Source organism: Notamacropus eugenii, chromosome 4 (genome assembly GCF_028372415.1).
Source record: "Notamacropus eugenii isolate mMacEug1 chromosome 4, mMacEug1.pri_v2, whole genome shotgun sequence".
NCBI lineage: Eukaryota > Metazoa > Chordata > Mammalia > Diprotodontia > Macropodidae > Notamacropus > Notamacropus eugenii.
Genome location: NC_092875.1, coordinates 427,614,073 through 427,637,848, shown reverse-complemented (window position 1 = coordinate 427,637,848; position 23,776 = coordinate 427,614,073). Strand labels below are relative to the sequence as shown.

The 23,776-nt window shown below is 38.5% G+C and overlaps 1 protein-coding gene across 3 annotated transcripts in view; it reads right to left on the bottom strand.

Moving 5' to 3' along the window:
* ADAMTS12 (ADAM metallopeptidase with thrombospondin type 1 motif 12) overlaps nt 1-23,776 on the bottom strand; it is a 528,119-nt gene that overhangs the window by 127,858 nt on the left and 376,485 nt on the right. For all 3 annotated transcript variants that reach the window (XR_011966393.1, XM_072605885.1, XM_072605886.1), the window contains exon 14: nt 16,160-16,280. Coding sequence is in view for 2 of the 3 variants with exons in the window: in XM_072605885.1 (XP_072461986.1) it covers nt 16,160-16,280 (121 nt within the window). In the remaining variant the exon portion in view is untranslated. The remainder of the gene's footprint in view (nt 1-16,159; nt 16,281-23,776) is intronic.

Here is a 23,776-nt window from a genome sequence, read left to right as displayed (position 1 = left end):
GTACCTACTCACACCTATGTTTTAATGCTTGGTTTTTTTAAATTAGGGGCTCCAAATTGTGTCAATGATATACCATGCAAACAGTACTTTCTGATGTCTTTAAAAATGTGAGTACTGGCTGAATCCTCTCCCACCCTCATTACATATTTTATTTTTCTCCTGAATAAACTCCCTTATGATGTTCAGTGCTTTTCTCTGAATTAACCCTTTACCACACTAATTGCACTTGGAGGGGTTATTCCATTTCTGGATGCTCTGATGACTTGCCAGATGAACTTTCTGACCAATTCTTTTACTATGTGGATCACATTTATAAGGCTTCTCCCTTATTTGAATTTTTCATGCATGTAAAAACTTTATCAAATGTCACACTCTGTGGGATTGTGACGACCCATCAGGCACTCAATTTTGCCAACTGAATTTATGTGGGAGATATCCACTTTCTCAGGTTACCTTAAGTCTCAAACACTTTCATGCTTTTCAAATCTAAGTTTATTTTAGGCCCCAGGCATCCTAACCCCTCTGGTGAGATGTGCTTTGAATATCCCAAATGCATCCTCAATTTGCCCTGGAATCCTCACCTGAAAACTGCTGGCACTCTCTCTTCTTCCATACAGACATATTAAACTAATCTCTCTCTGCTTTCATATATTACATTCTGTACTTCATTACAAATTATCCAGGAGCCACTTTTCCACCTATTACCAGCATCAAGAAGATGGTCTTTTGTTGTCTATGGACTAAAGAAGGGTTGGAGGGAAGGGTAAGAGGTAATTCACAGCTAAAGGCCACTGTGAGTTTTCTTACTCTTAGAAAAACCTTTTTCTAAGGTTTACTTCTTCAGAGCAATCATTAGGTCCTCATCCAGGTAGACTGGGGGACCTGGGAGGGCTTTACCATAAGGAAGGAAGCTCCAGTGCTAAGGGTCAGTAGGAAACTACATTAGCTGCTGCAGAAGATTTGCCTGCCTATCCTTGACTCTTGGGAACCCATTAACTGGGTTCTACTAGGGTTGTGATAAAAGCCTTGAACATCCAACAAACTATAACCTTTCAAACAAATGATCAGGTACAATGAAATATTCAGGTTAAAGCAAATCTGTTTAACTATGCTCTACAACTCAGATGAAATTCCTTTGGTTTCCAATCTCTGTCATTCTTAATAAAGGATGTAAGTAAAAATGACTTATAATATCAACCCCAGGCAATTGATCTATAACCACTAGGCTTGTTTTTCTGTATGATTTATACTGTCATTTGATAGCATGTAATGCAATTCTCACTGAAGGCCAAAGTCTAATAATTTATATGAAAAGAGTCTAGGGAATGAACAATTTATCATCTTAGTGAGCTCCAGCTCTCCTTCACAGGCAGAAGTCTACCTTTAATAAAAGCCTCTACTTGATGGGGCCAAAAAACACTATAGAAGATAGGTATCAAATGAAAACAAACTAGACCTTTCAGAAAGCTAAACTGTTTCTCTCTACATCATGAGCTGTAGTCTTATTTCCTTATATCTATTTCTCATTTGATCCTCACAAAAACCCTGTGAAGTAATTGCTATGGATATCATCCAATTGTAGCTGAAGAAACCAAGCCTGATAAAATTTCAGTGACACTGCTGAAAGTCACACAGACATCAAACATCTGAGACAAGACTTGAAGCCAGGCTTTCCTGAGCCTAACACTAGGACTCTACCCATTATACTACAATCAGGGTAAATGAGTGAACAAAAGGATCAAATATTCTTCTATAACTCTACATATTTTAGTCTTTTCTTTTGTAAGTAGCTCCCTTCCTAAAGAGATGGGGTTCTTTGTAGAGTAGAATCTGGAAATGGACTTTTCATCTTGTTTTGTTTTGTTTTTATTTAGCAGGGGAAATTTTTTTTAAACATGTTGAATCTTGTAATTTATAAACTGAGTTGGATTTGTATATATCTCAGGTAGGGAAAGTTGTAGTTCATTTACAGTGACTAAGTCAAGAAAGTTAAAGTAGTCACTATAGTTTTAAATCTGTTAACAAGCAATACACATGGATTAAGTGGTGATCTCATCGCACAAGTAATGCCATGAATCTTGAAGACTAAGGAGGTGTGCTTGGTCTTTTTTTAGGGCTCTTGGTTAATTGTTGCTAGAGGAACAGAAGTTAGCTACTGATAGAAGCATGGAAGTTACAGAACATTCTTCGAATGCCAGCTTTTAATGCTATGTCTAGAACCAGACAGAAATCAAGACAGAAAAGGACCATGGCCAGAAGTTTGGTTAAACAAGAAAGGGTCTGGCTTCAGGCACCATAAATTGGAAAGGTTCATCAATCAAGACCTGGAAACTCAGTAAAGGTGAGGAAGAAAAAATACATAGGTACTGTAGTTTGAAGCAGACAAGACATTTGGGATGCAGCATTCAGGTTGCAGAGATTAGGAAGTTAGGTTTGCAAGACTGGGGAAAAGCAAGCAAGGATCCCAGTTAAGGGTCTAAGAAATGAACACTTAAGAATTCAGATCACAGGATCTGAAGAGATCACAGGGATATAATGCTCAGAAAGGGGCATAATAAGCATAGGGATATTAGGAATAATAAAGCTTGATTTCTATGTGTCAAAGTCTTCTGATAAAAGAGTTTTGTACATATTTATTGAGCAGGATCCAAATGGAAACAGGCAGAAACAAAGGCAACTAGCTGGAGTGGATACTTTCTTCTTGATTTTCATAACACTGCCTTCTCCAGGTTTTTCAATTTTCTTTGCTGTTTCATCATCCATATCATCCTCCCCTTACTGTAGGCATCTTCCAAGGCTCTATCTTTGTCTCTCCTCTTTTCTGCCCTCTCACTTGATGAGTTTATCAGTTTCCATAAGTTTACTTTATTATCTCTGGACTTACAAACCTATATATTCAGCCACAAGCTTTCTCCTGAGCTTCAGCCCTATATCACCAACCACCTAGTGGGTATTTAAACTGGATATACCACAAACATCTCAGACTCAATGTGTCCAAAGAATAACTCATTTGTATTTCCCCCTCAAACCCATTCTTCTTTTAAACTTTTCTATTTTTATAGAGGATACTACAGTATTTCCAGATGGAGAAAATAAGATTTTAAATTAATAGGATTAGGTGAATTCAAAACTGATCAAACAATGCTCCAAATGGTAAGAATTAGATCAAATTAAATAAAAAATTAGACTAAACTATATGGCAGTGTCTAATAAAATGTCACAGGATCTAGTCCCTGACCTTATTTGGACCACAGGATTATAGATATAGAGCTAGATGGGACCTTATAAGTAATCTAATTCAATAAGGACCTGAGACCCAGAGATGTTAAGTGGCATTCTCTAAGTCACACAGTAAGTGGATCTTCTGAACTCAAATCCAGTATTGAAAAAAAAATTTTTTTTGATGACTTGTATGATGGCACAGGTAGAGTGATTAATATTTTGAGAGAATACCATAAATGCAAGATGCATGGCTAATACAATGGATGAAATAATTTTGATCCCCAAATACCCTCATAGGTCGGAACACTGGGATAGTAAGATGAAGTTTATTAGAAAAAAAGGAAAATTCACAGACTCCCAGAGTTGGAATGTAGTTCAGAGGCAATCCAGCACAACTTACAACTAACTAAGAACCTTCTCTTCAACGTATACAAAGGTCATCCATCCTAAATAATCTTTGTAAATTTCACCCTCTGCTCCTTATTTGACCCTTTGGTCAAGTGGGCCAAGTCTAATCCCCATTCTCAATTCTACATTTGGGTTCAAAAAACAAACAGCACAAATACAGGATAGGAGAGACATAAGCAGACAATAAGTCATATGACAAAGGGCTGGATTTTTTTTTTGGAAGATTATGTAAGGTCTTCATGAGACAACACTGCAGTATGGCAGGGAAAAATGTTAATCCAATCTCATGTTTTAGGAAGGAAACTAGCGAGTGTAGGAACATCTGAAGGTTGGTGAGAGGAAGGAACAAAGGTTTTAATAACCTGAAGAACAGAATACTTAGGGGGCATGGTATTTATCTTCACATATTAGAAGAAACGTTTGAAAGAGAAATTAGAAGTCTTCCCCACCTTTTTTGGGGGGAGCAGGAGAGACAATCAAAGTTAAGAGATTTGCCCAGGTTCACATGGCTAGTAAGTGTCTGAGACCAGATTTGAAGTCCTGGGTCCAGGGTTAGTGCTCTATCCACTGCACCATCTAGTTACCAGCCCCTCCTTTAACTTGATCCTGTGGACCAGGATTAGAAGCAGTAGGTGGAAGTTACTATTAGACATATTTTGGCATGCTATAAAGAACTTGGTAACAACGAGAAGCATAAAAAATGAAATAGGTTGCCTTGGGAGCTAATGAATTTCACATCACTCAAAGTATTCCACTTGGTAGTAGGTGATAGATATATTCCTACTCAGGTACAATTGGATCTGATGTCCTTTCCAACTCTGAGATCCTAATACTCTAAGATTCTATATCCCAGCATAGGACATAGAATAGGGAAATGTGCATTAAAAAGAAAGTCATCAGCATCTGGTGGCAAAAAGAAAGAAAAAGATATCTGTTGCTAAGAGAACCCATTGAAACGATGGGTAGAGAAACCCTTTGGCAACTGAATTAAGGTTTTTATCATTCAGAACTTTAAAAACTCCACAGATTAGTTGTGCTAATATAAAACCCACAGACAGAAAATCTCTTCCTCATTTTCACTTATAATTACTATCTCTCATCTTTCTCTCAGGGGAACTTTAAAAAAAAATGTAGTCTAAGATTTGAACGTCATTGCAATTGCTTCTCCCTGCTCATCCTCTGGTGATGTTGACAAGGCTGGGAGAAGCCAAAGGGGAGGTAACAACAGTAGGAAATAGAGGGAGAAAAAGTCTGCCCAGTAGACAATGAGATGGCCCCGAATGGGGAAGAATTGATTGGAATGTCATTTTATGTCATTTTACCCTCTGGAGAGAGTACTTTTCTCTGAGGAGACCAACCACTTTATAGATTTTTCTCATTTAATCCCTCAAGATAGGTTCAGTTCCAATTACTATCTGACAAGAAGCAGGGGTTTATGGAATCCTCCTGAAGGTTTATTGGCTTACAGGGAAAAAAAAACCCCTCAAATTCCAGTTAACTGTGCTTCATCAGACATGGTTTCCTACTATTTTGGCTTTACATTGAATCTTAATTTATTTCATCAGTATAATAACCTCCCTTAAAAATTATTCGAAACTTAACAAATGACGTTTTCACATATAAAGTAAGTTGCAAAAAAAGATCGTATTTATGCATCTATTCCCTACATCTTGCTCTCGATTGAAGGTATAAAATACATCACTTCCAAAACTCTACTGCTTGTTTGTGATCACTTCTGAACTACCTTCTATATTACTTTGTGAGCTTTTAAGTGTTTCAATGCCATCTTTCTTCCGCACCAGTCTTGATACTCCCCTCTCCCACCTCTACTCCCACATGAATGGGGGGCTCGGGAATCACCTTGTAAAGAATAAACCTACTCAAGCAAAACAAATCTACAGGGTAGTTATGTCCAAAAATCTTCCTCCAGACCTTGAATCCATCAGTTCTCTGTCAGGAGGTAGGTAACATGTTCCATCACTGATCCTCTGGGGAAATAGTTGGTCATCGTTTTGACAAAAGTTCTTAAGTCTTTCAAGGTTGTTTTCAAGGTTGTTCCGCGGTCACTGTATACAGTGTTCTCCTTGTTCTTCGTTCTTGACTCTGCATCAGATTCTGCTTCTGAGGATTCTATGAAATAGTCCTGTCATTTCTAACTATTCAATAATATTCCTTTATATTCATATACCACATTTGGTTCAGCCATTCCCTAACTGATCAGCGCCCTTTTAGTTTCCAGTTTTTGATTTTTCTTTTTCCTTTCAATCTCCTCTTTGGGATCAGGATGCTTGTTTCACTTGGAACTATTCTTTCCATAGTGTTATTGTGCCTCTTAACCAGTTGTCTGCCTATACTTGATCATTTTCCTATTGCATTTACTGTATTTTTACATCAAACTCTGTGTTCAACTCTTCTTTGCAGATTTCAGATAGATTGAGGTTTTGTCTCATGTTTCTTTCTCTCACTCTTTTCTGTTTATACAACATCTTACACAGTCCAGCTACAAGAAATTGCAAAGTGCCCCTACTTGTTTCATTCTTTTTACATTACTGTATCCTTTTTGCCATCCCTTTTCTTTCCTTTTAAAACCTTCAGAACTGAATAAATATGTCACGTCCTACTGTTTTTCTTATTTAACTCCCTCAATACCTTTCGAAGACATTAAAGTTTTAAAGGGACACTTGTTTCTTCTACTAGAATGGTAGCCCTTCATCATTATACAGACCTTATGAATTGCTCAAATACAATTGCCTTCATAAGTTTCTCTTGTGGTTTTGAGCTTGCATTTCAACGACCCCACTTAGCATTGTTTTTATCAGAAATGTTTTAAAGTGCTCTATTCCAATTCCATTTTTTCCTGTAGGATTTTACTCAGTTTTTCAGGGTAAGTTATTCTTGGATATAAGCCATTATATTTTGCCTACTGGAATATTTTATTTCAAGATCTTTCACTATAATAGAAGCTGCTGGGCTTTGTGGGACCCTATGGTCTCTTGGTGTTAGAATTTTTTCTTTCTGGCTACTTGATATAATTTTCTTTGTGGAATTTTTTGATTTTGACTATTACATTTCTGAGATTTTTATCTTTTGTGCTTTCTTACAGGGCATAGTGGGTGTATTCTTTATATTTTTCATTTTGTTCTCTGGTTCTAATAGATTTGGAAAGTTTTCATTTATGATTTCTTGAAATATAGTATCTAGGCAATTTTAAAAATTGTAGTTTTCAAAGAATTTGATGACTCAGATGAACTCTTCTTGACCTGTTTTCCAACTGTTTTGGACAACAGATACCTTAGTTTTCTTTCTATTTTTCAGTCTATTGATTTTGTTTTAATATTTCTTATTGTCTCATGCAGTCCTTCATTTTGGTCTGTTTTCTTTCTCATTTTCAAGGAATTAATTACTTGGTTGAGGCTTACTACTTTCTGTTTAAAGCATTTCCTTTCCAAGTCTTTCCTCTAGAGCTTTTGTTTCACTTTTTTTAATCACTTGTTTCATTTTTGCTATGTATTCAGGTAATCCTTGTGGGAAATCCATTTTTCTCTTTTAAATCACTACTTGCAGTTTTTATGGAGCTATACATTCCTTCCTGTTTCAATTTTTGAACATCTCTGGATCTATTAATGTTTGGTCTGTCTCTTCTGCTTGATTACCTTTCCAGCCTGAGTTCCTTTGTTTGGGCTTAAGAACAAGGCCGGACTCCATCCACTGGTGCTCTTTTGGTTGGGGTTGTTGTCCCTGCTGGTATCTATCTGGTTCACCTAGGTTCCTGAATAGACTTCTACCTCCTAGGTATACATGTTTGTATGTATATACACAAATACACACATACACACATACTTTTTTTTTCTTTGCACATGAGCCCCCAGTAATGTGCTTCTCCAGATTATCAGTTAAGGACCTGAAATTTAAGAATAACTCAAAGGATCAAACTGCATCAACTGACAGTACATTTGTACTTACTTACTAGAGGTAGCAGAATGATATTCAGAGTAAAATTATAATATCTGCTTGTACATAGTGGATCTGTAGTTTCATGTGCAATCATCTTTTTTATTATTCTTTTATAGAAATGCTTTATTCCATAAATTAAAAAAAATAAATTTTTTAAAAAGAAAATGCATTTGTACAAATAGAGAAGTAATAGTAAATTATTATAAAATTATAAAAAGTTATTTTTTAAAATTCTTGTGGCAATTGATAATGCTTTATACAGGGTATAAAACATCCCTTCAATGATCCATGACACACTTTCCTAGTATTACATACAGTGAGAATTGGGTTCAAAATTAGAGAATATATGTGACAAAGGGGCAGCTCACAATTCCTGGTTGCTAGAAGTCTCTTTCTCTCCTTTATGAAGTAATTGATGACAGTCTCCTTAGGCATGGATCCCTTTGTTAAGAACCTTTGTAGAGCTGTGAAATAGTGTCCAGTCATCTGTCCCTAGGTATCAGTGCAGACACTGATGCCAGCCAGGCTGTCCCAGTGGAATAATACTATGAATCCTATCATAGGAGGTGAGGAAATCCAAAATCCTTTGGACTCTTTCAAGGTCCTTTGCAAAGTCCTCCTCTAGAAAAGGTGGCAGAGGAGGAGATAAGTCAAAAAGCAGAAATGCGTCTCCTCCATTCTTTCTGACTTTCTCAGGAGTGTTAAGTGGAACGCTCTTGTTGCATTTTCCATTCTCTAAAATTTCAATCTCTGCCAGATGCCTGAATCTTTGGCGTTTTGAACTGGTCTTCCATTTTATAGACAACCCACAGGGTATCCCTAGGCAATCTAAACACTGTTGTGTCAACTTCATTTCCACACTTAATATAAAAGAGTTTGATTGGCTGACCGAGACATGTTCTCATCTCTTGATGGTATCAGGGGGCATTATTACTTACTTTAAGGAGAGTGGGGTAATTTGATTGATTTATGTAATTAACCCCTCTCCGATACAGCTTATCTTAGGTGACAGGGTAGATGGAACACTAGAACTGACGTCAGGAAGAACTTAATTCAAAACCCTCCTCCGATACTACCAGATGACCCTAGGCAAGAGTGACATAGACACTTCAATTCTCTAAGATTCAATTTTCTCCTCCATCAAGTGAGAATGATGGACTAATAAATTTTTCAGCTTTAAAATGATACTTTGGGAATTTTGTAGGGGTTAGCTCCAAGCTACATTTTAGTCTCCACTCCCAAAGCACCTAAATATTTGCTACAGGTATCACCAATTTACCCATACCCCCCAGTCATTAGTCTTCTTGCACACCAAGTATGAACTGGCACCTAATCATAAAGAATAATTAGTTGTAATAAGAAATTTTCAAATGGTTCACTTGTGGGAGCCAGAGGGCAGCACTCCCAGCAGTGCCCTCATAATACTCTAAGGTCTCTATCCCTTCACAGGATAATTTGCACCCACACAAACATACTCAGACTGAAGGTATTCTTGTGCCACATGCATGGCTTATGCTACCTGCTTCAGGTACAAAATGCCCATTATGGCTCTGAGCTCTCCGTTGCCCATTTCTTCCAGAACAGGTCATTATCTTTTTCTAAAATTAAATTTTGATTTTACCTTGAATTTAACAAGCATGAAACTGCAGGTCTCTATCATGTACAGCTTGGTTTCTGTTGTTTTCTTTCCTTTTAGAATGCATCTTTATGTAAGAATCTGGACCCTGCCTTTTCATTGACATGCTTATTTTTTAACTAGAGGAAACAAAAACAGGCCAGTCCATCCCTCAGAAATTGGATCTCAGGTTGTCCATGACCTTTTCTTGAGAGGTTATTGACATTCTTCAATCCGATTGGATCAAGTCAACAAATTCAGCATCAGCAGCATTAGTCCACATTTACATAAACTCCTAGATAAATAACCATCCTTATATAAGTCCAGTAAATTATCATGTCCTCCCATTTCTAATTCTGAAGCATCTCTCTCATCTCTCCTCCCCTTTTCCCTCACTCACACAGCCACCCACCCCAGTTCAGGCTGTCATCACCTCTCCTTGTAATCACCTATTACAATTAACTCCTAATTGTTCTCCCTGCCTCAGGCACCTCCCCTCTCCAATTCTTCTAACAGACATTTCCAGCCAAAGTAATGTTCCTAAAGTACGTGTCTGTCCATGTCACTCTCCTGATCAATAAATCACAGGGGCCCCATATTTCCTTTAGGGTCAAGGTCAAACTCCTGTTTGACATTTAAAGCCCTTTACAAGCTAGCTCCAATCTATCTGACAGGCCCTACTGCACAGTAGTCTGCTTCCTCATCCCTTTTGGACCAAAGTAGCTTTCTTATTGCTTCTACAAACACAAAGTTCTAGGTCCTGTTTCTGTACACTAGACATTCCCATGCTTGCAATGCTAGGTGGTACAGAAGACAGAATGCTGGACCTGGAGTCAGAAGGCCCTGAATTAAAATTTGGCTTCAGATGCTTATTAGCTATGTGACCCTGGGCAAGCTACTTAATTCCTCTTTGCCTCAGTTTCTCCATCTGTAAAATGAGGATAATAATAACACCCACCTCACAGGGTTATTGTGAGGATCAAATGAGATAATAAGTGTAAAATAATTAGCAAAGTACCTGGCATATAGTAAGCACCGTATAAATGTCAGTTATCATCACCACCACCATCATCATCACTATCACCTTCTCCTCCTCCTCCTCCTCCTCCTCCTCCTCCTTCTTCTTCTTCTTCTTCTTCTTCTTCTTCTTCTTCTTCTTCTTCTTCTTCTTCTTCTTCTTCTTCTTCTTCTTCTTCTTCTTCTTCTTCTTCTTCTTCATCTTCTCAGCTTTTCCAAATCCCCAGTTTCTTTTAAAGTTCAATTCAAAGGACATGTCTTGCATAAGTGTTTCCTGAATCTTTCCTGCTCTCAGTGTTCCCCCTAAGGCCCCCTTCCCAAACTGTTGTTGTTTAGTTGTTTCAGTCATGTCTGACTCTTTGTGACCCCATCTGGACTTTTCTTGGCAAAGATACTGGAGTGGTTTACCATTTCTTCTGCAGCTCATTTTACTGATGAGGAAACTGAGGCAAACAAGGTTGAGTTACTTGCCCAGCATCATGCAGCTAGTAAGTGTCTGAGGCTAGATTTGAACTCAGGAAGATAAATTTTCCTGACTGCAGGTCTGGCACTTTATCCACTGTACCATGTGACATAAATTACCTTTTAAAAATTCTGTTTCAATTTTGCATATATGTATTGTCTTCCCTGATACAATATATGATCCTTGAGGTCAAGGACTTTCACTTCCGTCCTTTTTCCCTAGTACCTATCGTATCTGGCATACAGTAGATGCTCAATAAAGGCTTGTCAATTGAATTAGGGTTTACAAAGTGATTTCCTCACAATAACTCTGTGAGGCAGGGAGTACAAGTATTGTCATTCACATTTCACATGTGAGGAAACATTCTGAGGGGTAAATTGAACTATCAGAAACATACATTAAGTACATCCTACGTGCAAAGTATTGTGGAAGATAGAAAGAAGATATTACTTCTTGCCCTTGAGGTCCTCATGATTTAATAGAAAAGTAAAGTGATGTATACAATCAAGAGGTTAAATATGTAATGACAGTGGGAGAGGTACATAGTGCTACAGCAGTCTAGAGGAAGGAAGGAAAGAAGGATGACTTTTGGGGCAAGGCTAACTTTCAAGAGAGAATGGCATTTGAGCCCAATCTTTGATGGATAGGAATCATCCAGGAAGAGCAGGCAGAGAAGGCCTTATAGAGGACAGGGATAGTAAAAACACAAAGACAAATCAAGAAAAGACAAAAACACAAATCCAGGAAGAATTCCTAATATTGGACTTTCCACATTCAAAAGGTTTGTGGCCTATGAGAGGTGTGTGAAGAGTTGGGGAAGTTCTATCCCAGGTAGTCTGACTTATGGGCAAATGAAGTTAGGGACTAGATGTGTCATTTCAATGGTATAGGGGATTCCTTGGTGAAGAAATTCCCCATATCAATGAAGGTTTGTCCCTTTCCTGCAATTTATTGTCTTAGAGAATTACCCATGGAAAGTAAAAAAAACAAAAAAACAAAAAACAAAACCTTTTTTTTTTTTTAAATCTTGGATTTATATCTGTTAGAAACTACCTGATCTTTGTGTATATGAGGTAGGTGGGATGAGATAACTGGCGGGAAGTACAAGGGGCAAGGATCCCTTTCACTTGTATAACATTCACTTTTATAGTGCTATGTCTTCTAAATAATTATATCTATCTGTGTTGCTGTCTTGCACCCAATCAAACTGTAAACTCATTGAGGACAGAAAATATATCTGTTCTAAATAAGTTGAGGGAATAAACTGTCATGTTTGGAGCATGAAAGTGAATTTTGGGAGATCAGTTTGGAAAGGCAGGGTGGGTCTAAATTGTGGATGGCTTTGATATCTGGTTAGAAATGATCCTATATTCTTACATTTTTCTACAGCATAAGAAAGTCTTTGGTAGGAAGGGAGGAGGGAGCATGCTATTCTGTACTCAGCAACCAAGTTAATTGATTTCTGGCTGCTTTAGCTGATTGTCAAATTTTCATTTAAAAAAAAGATGCAAAGACCATTTTTCCATGACTTTGATGAGTTAGACAGTTCAGTAACATAGTTCCTTTGGGTGTTTGAAATACAACCACTGAAACAAAGTACCACCTCCCAACATCCAAAGACTGGATTATTCTGGCCTTAAAAGCACACCGCTTGGCAATATGCCATGTAAAACCATAAGTCAACTCCAAGACAATGACCTTTAAAGGTCAGTGGAACATCTATTTATCCATGTCAGGGTAACAGCTTGGCATCCTTTAGAAATGATTACCACCACTCTCCATAGAGCATAGATTTTAAAGAATATCCTTGAGGGGAAAGGAAAAAAGAGTAACTGAAGACCTAAATGTTCAGGAGAAGGAGGAACAACATTTAACTTTTTGACAAAGCTTATAAAACTCTTGAGGCTGGTCAGGGTTGTTCATGTTGAAAGAGAACAACGGTATTCTAGCTAGTCAAAGGCAAGATGTAAAAGATTTTTTAAAAATCTGACTCAGGTCACCAAAGAAACAATAAGATGACATGTAGTTATCAATTTGCCTTCATTGTTACTCTAAATCAAAAACTTGATCATTTTCTTGAAGTTTTCTTATTGGAGTTTAATGCAAATCAAGTTTGTATGAAAGACCTAAGTACAAAGCCCTGCTCTGTCACTCACTATCTCCTTCATCTTAAGAAAGTCACTTCATCTCTTGGACCTCATTGCCCTCATCTGTAAAATCCAAGGCATGTATTAAATTAGACAACAAGCATATATTAAGTACCTACTATGTGCCAGCTCTTTATATGTGTACACATGTGTGTACATACACATATGTGTGTAAACACACACATAGTTTCATTTGATACAATAACCCTTTGAGATAGGTACCATTATTATCCTTATTTTACAGATGAGAAAACTGAGACCCAGAAAGGTGTAAGTGATTTGCCCAAAGCCACACAGCTCCTAAGTATAAGGCCTGATTTGAATCCAGGTCTCCTTAACTCCAGGTCCCACACACTTTCTATACCATGCTGCTTCTCAAATATAAGTTGAAATATAAAGCAAGACGCACATAAGAAAGTGTCTTGCATCATAGAGTTCGCTGCCCTATGGAAGAAACAAGATAAAATGTACACAGAGAGGCAGGAGGATAACCATACAAGACAGTAGCTAAGTACCCAAACATGTAGGATGGATCCTTAGTGTCCTCAGGACTCAGGAAAGACAATTGTCCTTAATAGTCAATTAAAATTTTGGTATCAGTGATTTAGTAAGGCAACTCCCTGTTTAGGAAAGTCTCATTATTTTGCAACAGAGATAAATTGCCTTCCCTCTCATATGTTCACATTTCTATGCAGCGTGGGTTGGTTGTAGTACATAGGTTCTATAGTAACACCCAATATTTTAAGACTACATTTACTCAGCTTAAGAGGAAGTGACAATCTGGCAATGTAATCAGTGTTGTCAGCCAGAATGGAGAATTTGGAGCCTAAGCTGGATGTTTGCTCCATTTCCAAGGCACTTTATAAAGATTTCAGTGCATTACCAGTGCTTACTTGGGCAAGACTGCCAACATGAGTAAGTGCAGAAATAGCTTAAAGCATCCATGACTCAGTGAAAAGAAAAAAGCAGTCTGAAGAACTCTACATGGCAAATAAACAAGAAATTGAAAAGGAGACCATAAATGACAAAAGCCTTGACCATGATGAAGGCATCAATTCAGGAAGGGCCAAGAAGCCAGAGGGATCAAAGATCCTTATGCAAAAGTCAAAGTCTGTTAGGAACCTTGAGTAAGACACCAATGTGGCCAGTTTTCCACGAGTTTACAGGAATGATCATGACTTCTAAAATTGTTAATCTGGTTTTCAACGTTTTAACTCTAATGTTAGGTTTTGGTTTTTTTTTTTTTACTAGACCAAATTTCATTGGTAGGGAAGCCTCAGTGAGAAGACTCCTTTCAATGCAGATTGGAAATGATCTGTATTGTTAGAGAGGTCCCTGGGGGCACTGAGAGTTCAGATGACTTGTCCATGGGCCCACTGTCATTGATAAGAGGTAGGAAACAATTCAGGTCTTCCTAACTCCAAAGACAGCTCTCTATCCACACTGTGCCTGATTGCCTCTATTATTACAGAAGATCTTAATCCCAGAGTAGGGAGGGAAGAAAACAAATGATTATTTTTGAGCTCCCAAAACAATGTTTTTGTAATTCATTTAATTATATTCACAATGTAAAAAAATGAAAAATAGTTACACAATGGAGGCTTTTGGAAAGAAATGAAAAACATTTTAAATCATCATGAAATACTTAAAATTTGCTGGGTTACTACATCCCTAATAACTAATTCAAATGTTATATTTCAAGCAGAATGATTCTGTCAGTGAAGTAATTCAAATATAATTCTCCCAATGGACATTCTTCAGCGTTCAATAATCATTCTATAACAAAGTAATCATATTTTATCCTACTATATAGCCTAATTAATTCAAAACTCAAGGATCAGAAAACAGGACTGAGAATTTAACCAGATTCAAAATATCCCTTTTTCAAAACAAAAATTAAAGAGCAACAGGTCATCTAACTAGTGAAGCTGCTTTGAATTATATGGAATTTAACTAAATTTCATCATATGTAGGAACCTTAGAGACCACCACTTCCTAGCTCATTTAATAGACGAAGATGCCAAAGTTCAAAGAGAGAGTTATTTAATTAGCACACAAGAAATTGATGGTAGAGCAGGGACTAGAAAATTGCCTCCTGTTTACCCTTGAGGCAATCTTTTGAGTATACACAGTGAAATGACTTCCAGTAGCTAGTGTCCAACAGTAACAGGCAAGGTGGTATACTGGGAAAAGGGCTGGATTTAGGGTATGAGGACCGGAGTTCAAATCTCAATTCTTCTACAAACTAGCCTTATGATCTAGGAGTTTAACTTCTAACAGCCTCAGTTTCCTCATCCGCAAAAAGTGAGATTTGGACTAAATGGCCTCTAAGGGAACTTCTAGCTGTATGACTATGATCTAATGATCTCTTACACACACACACACCCACTTCCCACCCTACCTCCTCCCCTTACCCATCATACAATCCTTGCCCAGAGAGTTACCCCAGAATCTGCTTCACTCATTCACATCCTCTCTGCAAAGAAGGTAAAATTTCCAAAGAAATAGTCTCAAAGCTAAAGGAGCAGCTCAACTATATTTATCTATGGAGAAATCTGAATTGGAGCAGCAGATTATATAATATATAATAATATAAATTTTTTCTCTCTTGGAACCTAAGGATTATCCATAGTCCAGATATTTCTAAGAATCATAAAATCACAGATTTAGAGCTCAAAGAGATCACATCAGCCATCTAATCCAGCTCTACCATGTTATAGGTTTGGAAACTGATGTTCCAAGAGGTTGTATGACTTGACAAAGGCTCCCCAGTTAGCAAATACCACAGGTAAGATTTGAATTCAGGTCTTTCTAAGTCTAATATTCTACCCACTATACCATGCTGCCTCTTTAGACGACAGCTTAGTCTAAAGCCATTCAATGAAAAAGGACAATGGGGAAGGACAGACAAAGGTAAGTCAGGATGGATTGAGAGAAATCATAGATTTATGAAACCCTAGAGCTGGAAATAGTAGTAGAGACGATGTAGTCCAACTCCCTTGTGATACAGATGAGGAATCTAAGACTCAGAAAGGTGAAGGGACTTCCCCAAGCACATAAAACCAGAGGCACTTTGGGGAAGGAGAAGGAAGTGTCCACAAGAGGGCAGAAGCCACTTATATATTTTCCATATTAGCAGGATCTTAGTAATATTTCAAATGGCAGAATGTTCTACTAATCTGGGCCCTGAGCCCTCATTACATTCTAGTGAAAATAAGTAAATATCCTACTTATTGTTCTTAGTAAATCAGATTGTATTGGGGGAAAATACTGGGTAACCACTAAGTTTTATCCCTACCCTCCCTTTTAATCCCATTTTTTTTTTTTTTTTACCAAATCCTTCCTTCTGTTTGAACACCTTCTTCACAGTGTGACAGGCAGAGCCGTCTCCCAGGCATACTCCACAACGATCTTCAGTGGCATTGGAATCGATTTCATAGTCACAGCCAACCATCTGAGGGAAAAGAGAGTTTCTAATTTAATTGAGTCACCCATCAGGAACCGTACAGAGCCTTTGACTCAAAAATCCCCTTTAGTTCTTTCTCATTCTCACTGCTACATAACATCTGGGGCTTTACAAGGTCCCTTGTAGTGGAAGCAAGAGAAAGAGATGGCACTTACACTAATATTAAAGAGAACATCAGTCAGTCAGTCAACAAACACCAGCATCCATGGCATGCTAGCTGGCCTGCAGGGACCTCCCAAGGAAGGCATTGCTGGAAACCTCTAGCAAAGAATCAGTAGCTAAAATTCAAGTAGCCATGGAACTTGTGCCCAGCACTCTTGAATGTCCATGCCCTAGCTCCTTCCAGGATGATCAAAGTCATGGTCCCTTCTCTTCCTATAAGACACAGCTTTAGCACCATCTTCTGCACAAAGCCTTTCCTGTTCCCCCAACTGCTAGTGTCTGCCCTCCCAAAGCACCCTGCATTTCACCACTTTGTCTATATTTGTGCTTTTTGTTGTTGTTATTGTCGTTCACTTATTTCACTCAGATCCAACTCTCCGTAACTCCTTTTTCTGGGGGAGGGGACTTCTTGGCAGAGATACTCGAGTGGTTTGCCATTTCTTTCTCTAGCTCATTTTACAGATGAGGAAACTGTTTTAAACAGGGTAAAGCGACTTGCTCTGGGTCATACAGTTAGCAAGTGTCTGAGGCCAGATTTGAACTCATAAAAAGGAGTCTTCTTAACTCTAAGCACAGTAGTCTATCCACTGTGCCACCTAGCTGCCCCCTCCCCCTTCTTTCCACACACACACATACACATATACATGTATATAAACACACATATATACATATACACTCAAACCATTTCCTCATGAGGGTTATATGCTAATATTCTTTTTCATATACAGAAGATGTTAAGGATCTGAATACTCTGATCTAGGAGAGAATGCAGCTGTAAATGCCTCCCCAGGTCTATTTAAGGATGTTGGGAAGTGACTTCAGGGTTGGCATTAATAGGTCTCAAGTTTGAATATTGGCCTGGGTGCCAAGCATGGCTATAGCGATGGAGAGCTGGCTAGAAGCAGAAAGGCATGGTGAATAGAGGGAGTTAGGAAGATGTAGGTTCAAATTCTACCTTGGATATTTCCTGCTTACCTAATTATTGGCAAGTCACTTCATGTCTTTGAGTCTAAGTTTCCTCATCTGCAAAACTGGGACAAAGATAATAGCACCCAACTGACATGGATATTGTGGGTAATTTATTTAGGGCTTTACACAAATTTGAGCCATCATCATCATGTGCTTTGTATGGCTGGGATATTTTTTCTCAAAATTTTTTGGGTATCTTTTGGTTTTTATAATCGTTCTTTCTTCTCTACAGAATTACCCTTTGTGACAAAGAATTAAAAAGAAAAAAGGTAAAGAAAAATATAATACAGCCAAACCAAGTAATAGTTTGAAAGTATGAGAGGATAAGTATTGTTCTGAATCCTTCTCAAAGAAGAAAGGGCGATGGTTTTTCTTCTTCCTGAGAGCTACATCTGATTGTCACAGTCCTCCCTCACTTAAATCCAATTCACTTACATGTCATGGCATCACTTCTCTGATGTCATGGTCTTCTTAGAGAATGAAGAACAAACTGAAGCGACCTGATCATTATAGTTACACATCATTCAGTTTCATGTTTTATGGTTGATGTTGATACTGTTTCCATCTACATTGCTACAGTAATCACACTTATTGTTTTCAGAAATAGGTAAGAGGCACAAATATGCAAGTAAATAAAGGATGATGGAAAGGGGCAAAGTATAGTTAGGATTGGAGAAGCACCTCCAAATGGGGCAATGGCCCTGACATCCTAGTTAGATATATCCCTGAAACACTGCAATCTAGAAGAGATATTTGTAATCACCAAAGAAAGAGATACTTAATCCTGTTCATCCAGAATGGAAGAAAAGAAATTGCCCAGATGTGGCCCTTCAATGGATGTGAGTGAATAAAATGTCAAACATTTAAAAATGATGTGATCATGCCAAGAGTTTGCACCATAATAATAAGCTGACCTTTAGAAATCACATTCCCACTGTCTTTCATTCATTCACAAATTTAGAACAAGTCAGGGAAACTCAGCACAGCATTCTAGAAGTCTTCTGATTCATTTTAAAGTATTCAGATTCATACTGTGCCCAGATTCAGGGCAGATTAAATATTTGAAGAACAAAGAAAAGTTAAAACAAGACAAATAACCACCCTGTAGTAGCAAGATCACTGAGTTTATCATCAGAAGGTCTGGGTTTAAGACCTGGCTCTGCCACTAACTGGCTGGGTTACATGAAGTAAATCACTTTCCCTAACCTGGCCTCAGTTTGCTTATCTGGAAAATGATCTCTAACATTCCTTCTATCCCTAAAATTCTAGGATTTATAGAGGACCCTTTGAGTAGGTGGTCACATTTCCATAGAAAAAAAAAATAAGCAGAGTTGTATCAATTGATAGCAAGGGAGAAAATATGATATTATTTTTACTCATATATCATTAAATTTTCCCTCCCTTCTACTGTGAAAATAAGTTAATCAGGTGTTATATATTTTTTAAATACAGCTAAAATGTGTTAGACTTGAAAGTGAAAGGGGATCTGGAGTCATGAAGCCTAAATCTGATTCTTGCCTCTAATGCTCCTGGTGCAGAGGCCATAAATTGTTTCATTCTTTCTTTCTAAGCCCAGAGTAGAGCCTAGTCAAGTCAACCAACATTTATTGTGTCTACTATGTGCCAGACTTGCTAAATATTATCTCATTTGATTTTCATAGCAGTCCTGAGAGGTAGGTGCTATTATGATCCCCATTTAACAGTTGAGGAAACTGAGGTAGACAGAGATTAAATGACTTGCCTAGGGCCACACAGCTAGTAAGTGTCTAAGACCAGGCATAAACTCAGGTCTTCCTAACTCTGGGTCCTACACTGCACCACCTAGGGGCCTCTAGACAGTACAATCCCTACTCCAGTAATTCCTGCAAAGGAAGAGATAACATGCAAACAACTGTGTACAAACAAAATATATACATGCTAAACTGGAGAGAATGTTGTGTTTTCTAGACATCTTAAACTCAACATCTCCAAAATTGAATTCATTATCCTCTCCCCACTCCCTCAACCTTCTCATCTTCCTAATTTGCCTATTGCTGTGGAGGACATAATCCTCTCACTTGCCTAGTCTCCCAATTTTCCTTTCTTCCTCACCTGGGAAATCCAATCTGTTGCCACATCCTGTCATTTTTACCTTAGCAACATGACTTGTATATATACCTCCTTCTCTCCCCTGCAACTGCCAGCACCCTAGCACAGGTCCTCCTGATTGGCCCATGCCTGAATGATTTCAATAGCCTGTTGGTTGGTTGTTCTGTCTCATGTCTCTCCTCACTCTAGTAAATTGAACTCCCTAATAAAGTCTGTCTGACCATGTCACCTTCTTACTGTTGCTGTTAAGTCATCTCCAACTCTCCATGACCCCATTTGGGGTTTTCTTGGCAGAGATGCTGGAGTGGTTTGCCATTTCCATCTCCAGCTCATTTTACTGAATGAGGAAACTGAGGCAAACAGGATTAAGTGACTTGCCCAGGGTCACATAGCTAGTAAGTGTCAGAGACCATATTTGAACTCAGGAAGATGAGTCTTCCTGACTCCAGGCCCAGCACTCTCTCTACTACATGACCTAGCTACTCCCTACCTCTCCTTTTCCCCCATTAATATACTCCAATGCCTCCCTATTGCATCCAAAATCAAATATAAAATCCTCTGATTGCCCTTCATGATGTCACTCCATCCTCCCTTTCCAGTCTTCTTACACTTTACTCTCTTATCAGCATTCTATGATCTAGTGACAAAAGATTTCTTGCTGTTTCTTGTGCCCATCACTCTCTCTCCCAATTTTGCACATTTTCCCTGACCTCCTGGCTTCCTTCATGCCTCTCCTAAAATCCTGCCTTCTGCAACAAGCCTTTTCTGCCTTCTTTTAATGTTATCACCTTTTCTCTGAGAATACTTACAATTTATCCTCTATCTGTCTTGTTTGGATGTAGTTGTTTGGATGCTGCCTCCCTCCCCCATTAGGTTGTGGCCTTGAGTACAAGGGTTGTTTTTCTTTATGTTCCTAGCACCAAGTCCAGTGCCTGATACAAATTAGGCATTTAATAAAGACTTGTTGACTTGTTTTCCCTTATCCCACTGTACCCAATTTGTACAGCACAATCTGGACTGGACTTAAAGTAGCCATGCCCTCCAGTCCCTAGGACCGTAAATCTACCTGGCTTCAAATCTCCCCTGGGGCTAAGATTAGAGCAACTCACCTGACCTATTCTATCGATTGGCTCCAGACTAGACCACATTTTACATACTAACCGATGCCTATACCACCTTGCCACGCACTCTGCTGCCACTCATTTCTCCCTTTTGCCCAATCCCACTGTCCACCCCTTGCTCTGTACAAAGTAACCAAGTCAATACTCTGATCACGAAAGGAAAGGGCATGACACTCTGCTGTCCTGTTAATCAAGTCAACAGCCATGACTCACCAGACCCAAACTCCTTCCCCACGAGGCTGCTTTCTCATATGATTTGTCTTCTCTTATTTGAATATAAGCTCCTTGAGGGAAGGGGCTGTCATGTTTTATTTGCATACCTACTGCCTACTATGCACCAGGTGCTAAGCAACAAAGATACCAAGAAAGGCAAAAACCAGTCCCCACTAAAACACATTTTCTGGAACCCTTGAATGTGTGTGTGTGTGTGTGTGTGTGTGTGTGTGTGTGTGTGTGTGTGTTTCATTCATTTAGCTGAAGCAGAGTGAAAAAGGGGAAAAACCAACAATAACTACAGTGACCACAACAACATAAATGAACAGATCTGAAAAAGGAACTGAACCCCAAGTAAATGAAACAGTGATTATTTCACAGTGATGGAAAATTAAACTTCTTTCTCTCCTCTCAGCAGAGAGGTGGGGATCGGTGGATATAGACGATGGCAGGCACTGTATTGGTTCATTGGTTTCTTGCTTAATTCTTTTTCTTTATTACAAGGAAGGGTTCATTTCCCTGGAATGGCCTGGAACTGGGAGATTTCATTTCCAGAAATGAATATCTTACAGAAAAAAAACCACAAGTATTTACTGAGGGCCTGGTTATGTGCTCAGGACTGACCGGCTTCCCTCTTTCTTTTTCAAACATATCTCACCATTTTCTCTTCTGAATTTTTCTCTAAGAGGTTAATATTCCCTTCATGGGAAAAGTCCCCAACAACTAAAATATGAAACTTGGATAAGAGGAGAGTATTAATACTCTTTAAAGAGAGTAATTTCTCTCTAAAGTTCTTAGTCCATTATCCAAGGCTGAATAGCAGCCAAAGCAGTGAGCAAGGCAGGGCTTCTGGTTTTCTGACTACAACACTTTCTGGGCTCTACATTTCAGTAATTTCAAACAATTAAAGCAGTGTTATGCTTATCAAAAGAGATGGATAATGGAGTCTTGTTCATCTGAACAGCTGCAACAGCTACAGTGGACCTTTCCCTGGCATTAACATGATAACCCCTATCTGCAGAGCTCACTAATGTTATCATCTATCTAAAATAGGATTCATAATTTTAAAGGATTTCGGATAAGCTTCAAAAGCCCCAAATCCTGCCCGTACAAATTGCAAGAGATGAAATACCTTAGCAAAATTCAATCTGGCATATGATTGTGATAGAATACTACTGTGCTATAAGAAATGATGAGCTCAGGAATGGTTTTACATGTATTACATATGTCTGTGTCCAGAGGTAGCCATCTGGGGGTGGGGGAAGAAATAAAAGAACTGCACATGGTATTTTCATTGTATATTTGCATGAGTGTGCTAGTTGTGCCTAGTAGACTTGCAGTTTCATGTATAATCATCTTTTTATTGTATTATTTTATGGAAATGCTTGTTTTATTTCATAAATTAAAAACAAAATAAAATCCAAGGTCTCAATAGGGGTGGCCCTAGCCAGGGGTGGGGAAACTGCATCCTAGAGGCCACATGTGGCCCTCTAGGTCCTCAAGTATGGCCCTTTGACTGAATCCAAAATCCATAAAACAAATCTCAGTAAAAAAGTCACTGCCCTCACCCATTCCCCACCCCTGCCCTGGGCAATACTGTGAAATCACTTATGTGTGCCATGGTTCTGCCCTGCCTTACTTCCCATTGACTTTTGTACAAATTGGGACCTAGAGATCACTTAGGCCACAGGTGCCTAACTTTTGGGGTGTCATAGGCCCCTTTAGCACTTTGGTAAAGCCTATGGACTCTACAGGATAATGATTTTTAAAGTATGAAATAAAATGTATAATATCCAAAAGGAAAACAATTATATTGAGATTGTTGTTCTTGTCAGTTGTTTCTGTCCTTTCTGAGTCTTTGTGGCTCCATTTGGGGCTTTCTTGGCAAAGATACTAGAGTGCTTTGCCATTCCCTTCTCCAGTTCATTTAACAGATGAGGAAATTAAGGCAAATAGGCTTAAGTGACTTGTCCAGGGTCACACAGCTAGTAAGTATCTGAGTCACATTTGAACTCAGGTCTTCCTGACTTCAGACCTAGTGCTCTCTGAGCCACCTAGCTGCTCTATATTGAAATATAGTTATCAAAACATTTTTTTAAGGTCATAGACAGCTACCTCAGACCAATCTCCTCAGTTTATAGAGGAGAACCCTGAGGCTGGGAGAGGTGAATTAACTTGACCAAGGACACACAGCAAGTTAAGGTTGTATCACAGGCTAATGGCAGAATTTGAATTTGACCTCATCTTCAAACACCCAGTTCAATATACTACCTAACTTTCCGTGAGTGTGATCCTTTACTCCATTTCAGTCATCTAGGGATTTTGTAGCTTCATATTGCCCCTAACTGTCCAGGACTCCCACCAGGGCCTATATCCTGGATTTTCCTCTACTTTGTCTCTCTCAAGAGAGAAGAGGGAAGGAGGTGGAAGTGACAAACATTTATTAAATGACTATGTGGTGGGCACTATGAAAAGTACTTTACAAACATAATTATTATCTCATTTGATCTTCACAACCACCTTGAAGGATAATTGTCATTATTGTCTTCATTTTACAGTTAAGGAAACTGAGGCAGACAAAGGTTATATGACCAGTCCAGGATCACATAGCTAGGGAGTGTCTGAAGCTGAATTTGAATTTAGTCTTGAATCCAGGCCCATCTCTCAATCTACTGAACTACCTTAAGTGCCTCTATAAAAGTTACTTAAGCAAGTCACTTAACCCCTTCTCAGTTTCCTCATTTGTAAAATAAAGGGGTTGAAACAGATGGCCTCAGGGATCCCTTCCAACTCCAGATCTATGGCTACCCAGCCACAGAGTTTCCTTTCCACTTTAAAATTTTGTGAGCATCCAGAAAAAAAATCTTTGATTGGTAAAAATGGGAGCTGGCTAATGATGTGGGCACCTCTGATCTTCAAGCTTAGAAGTGA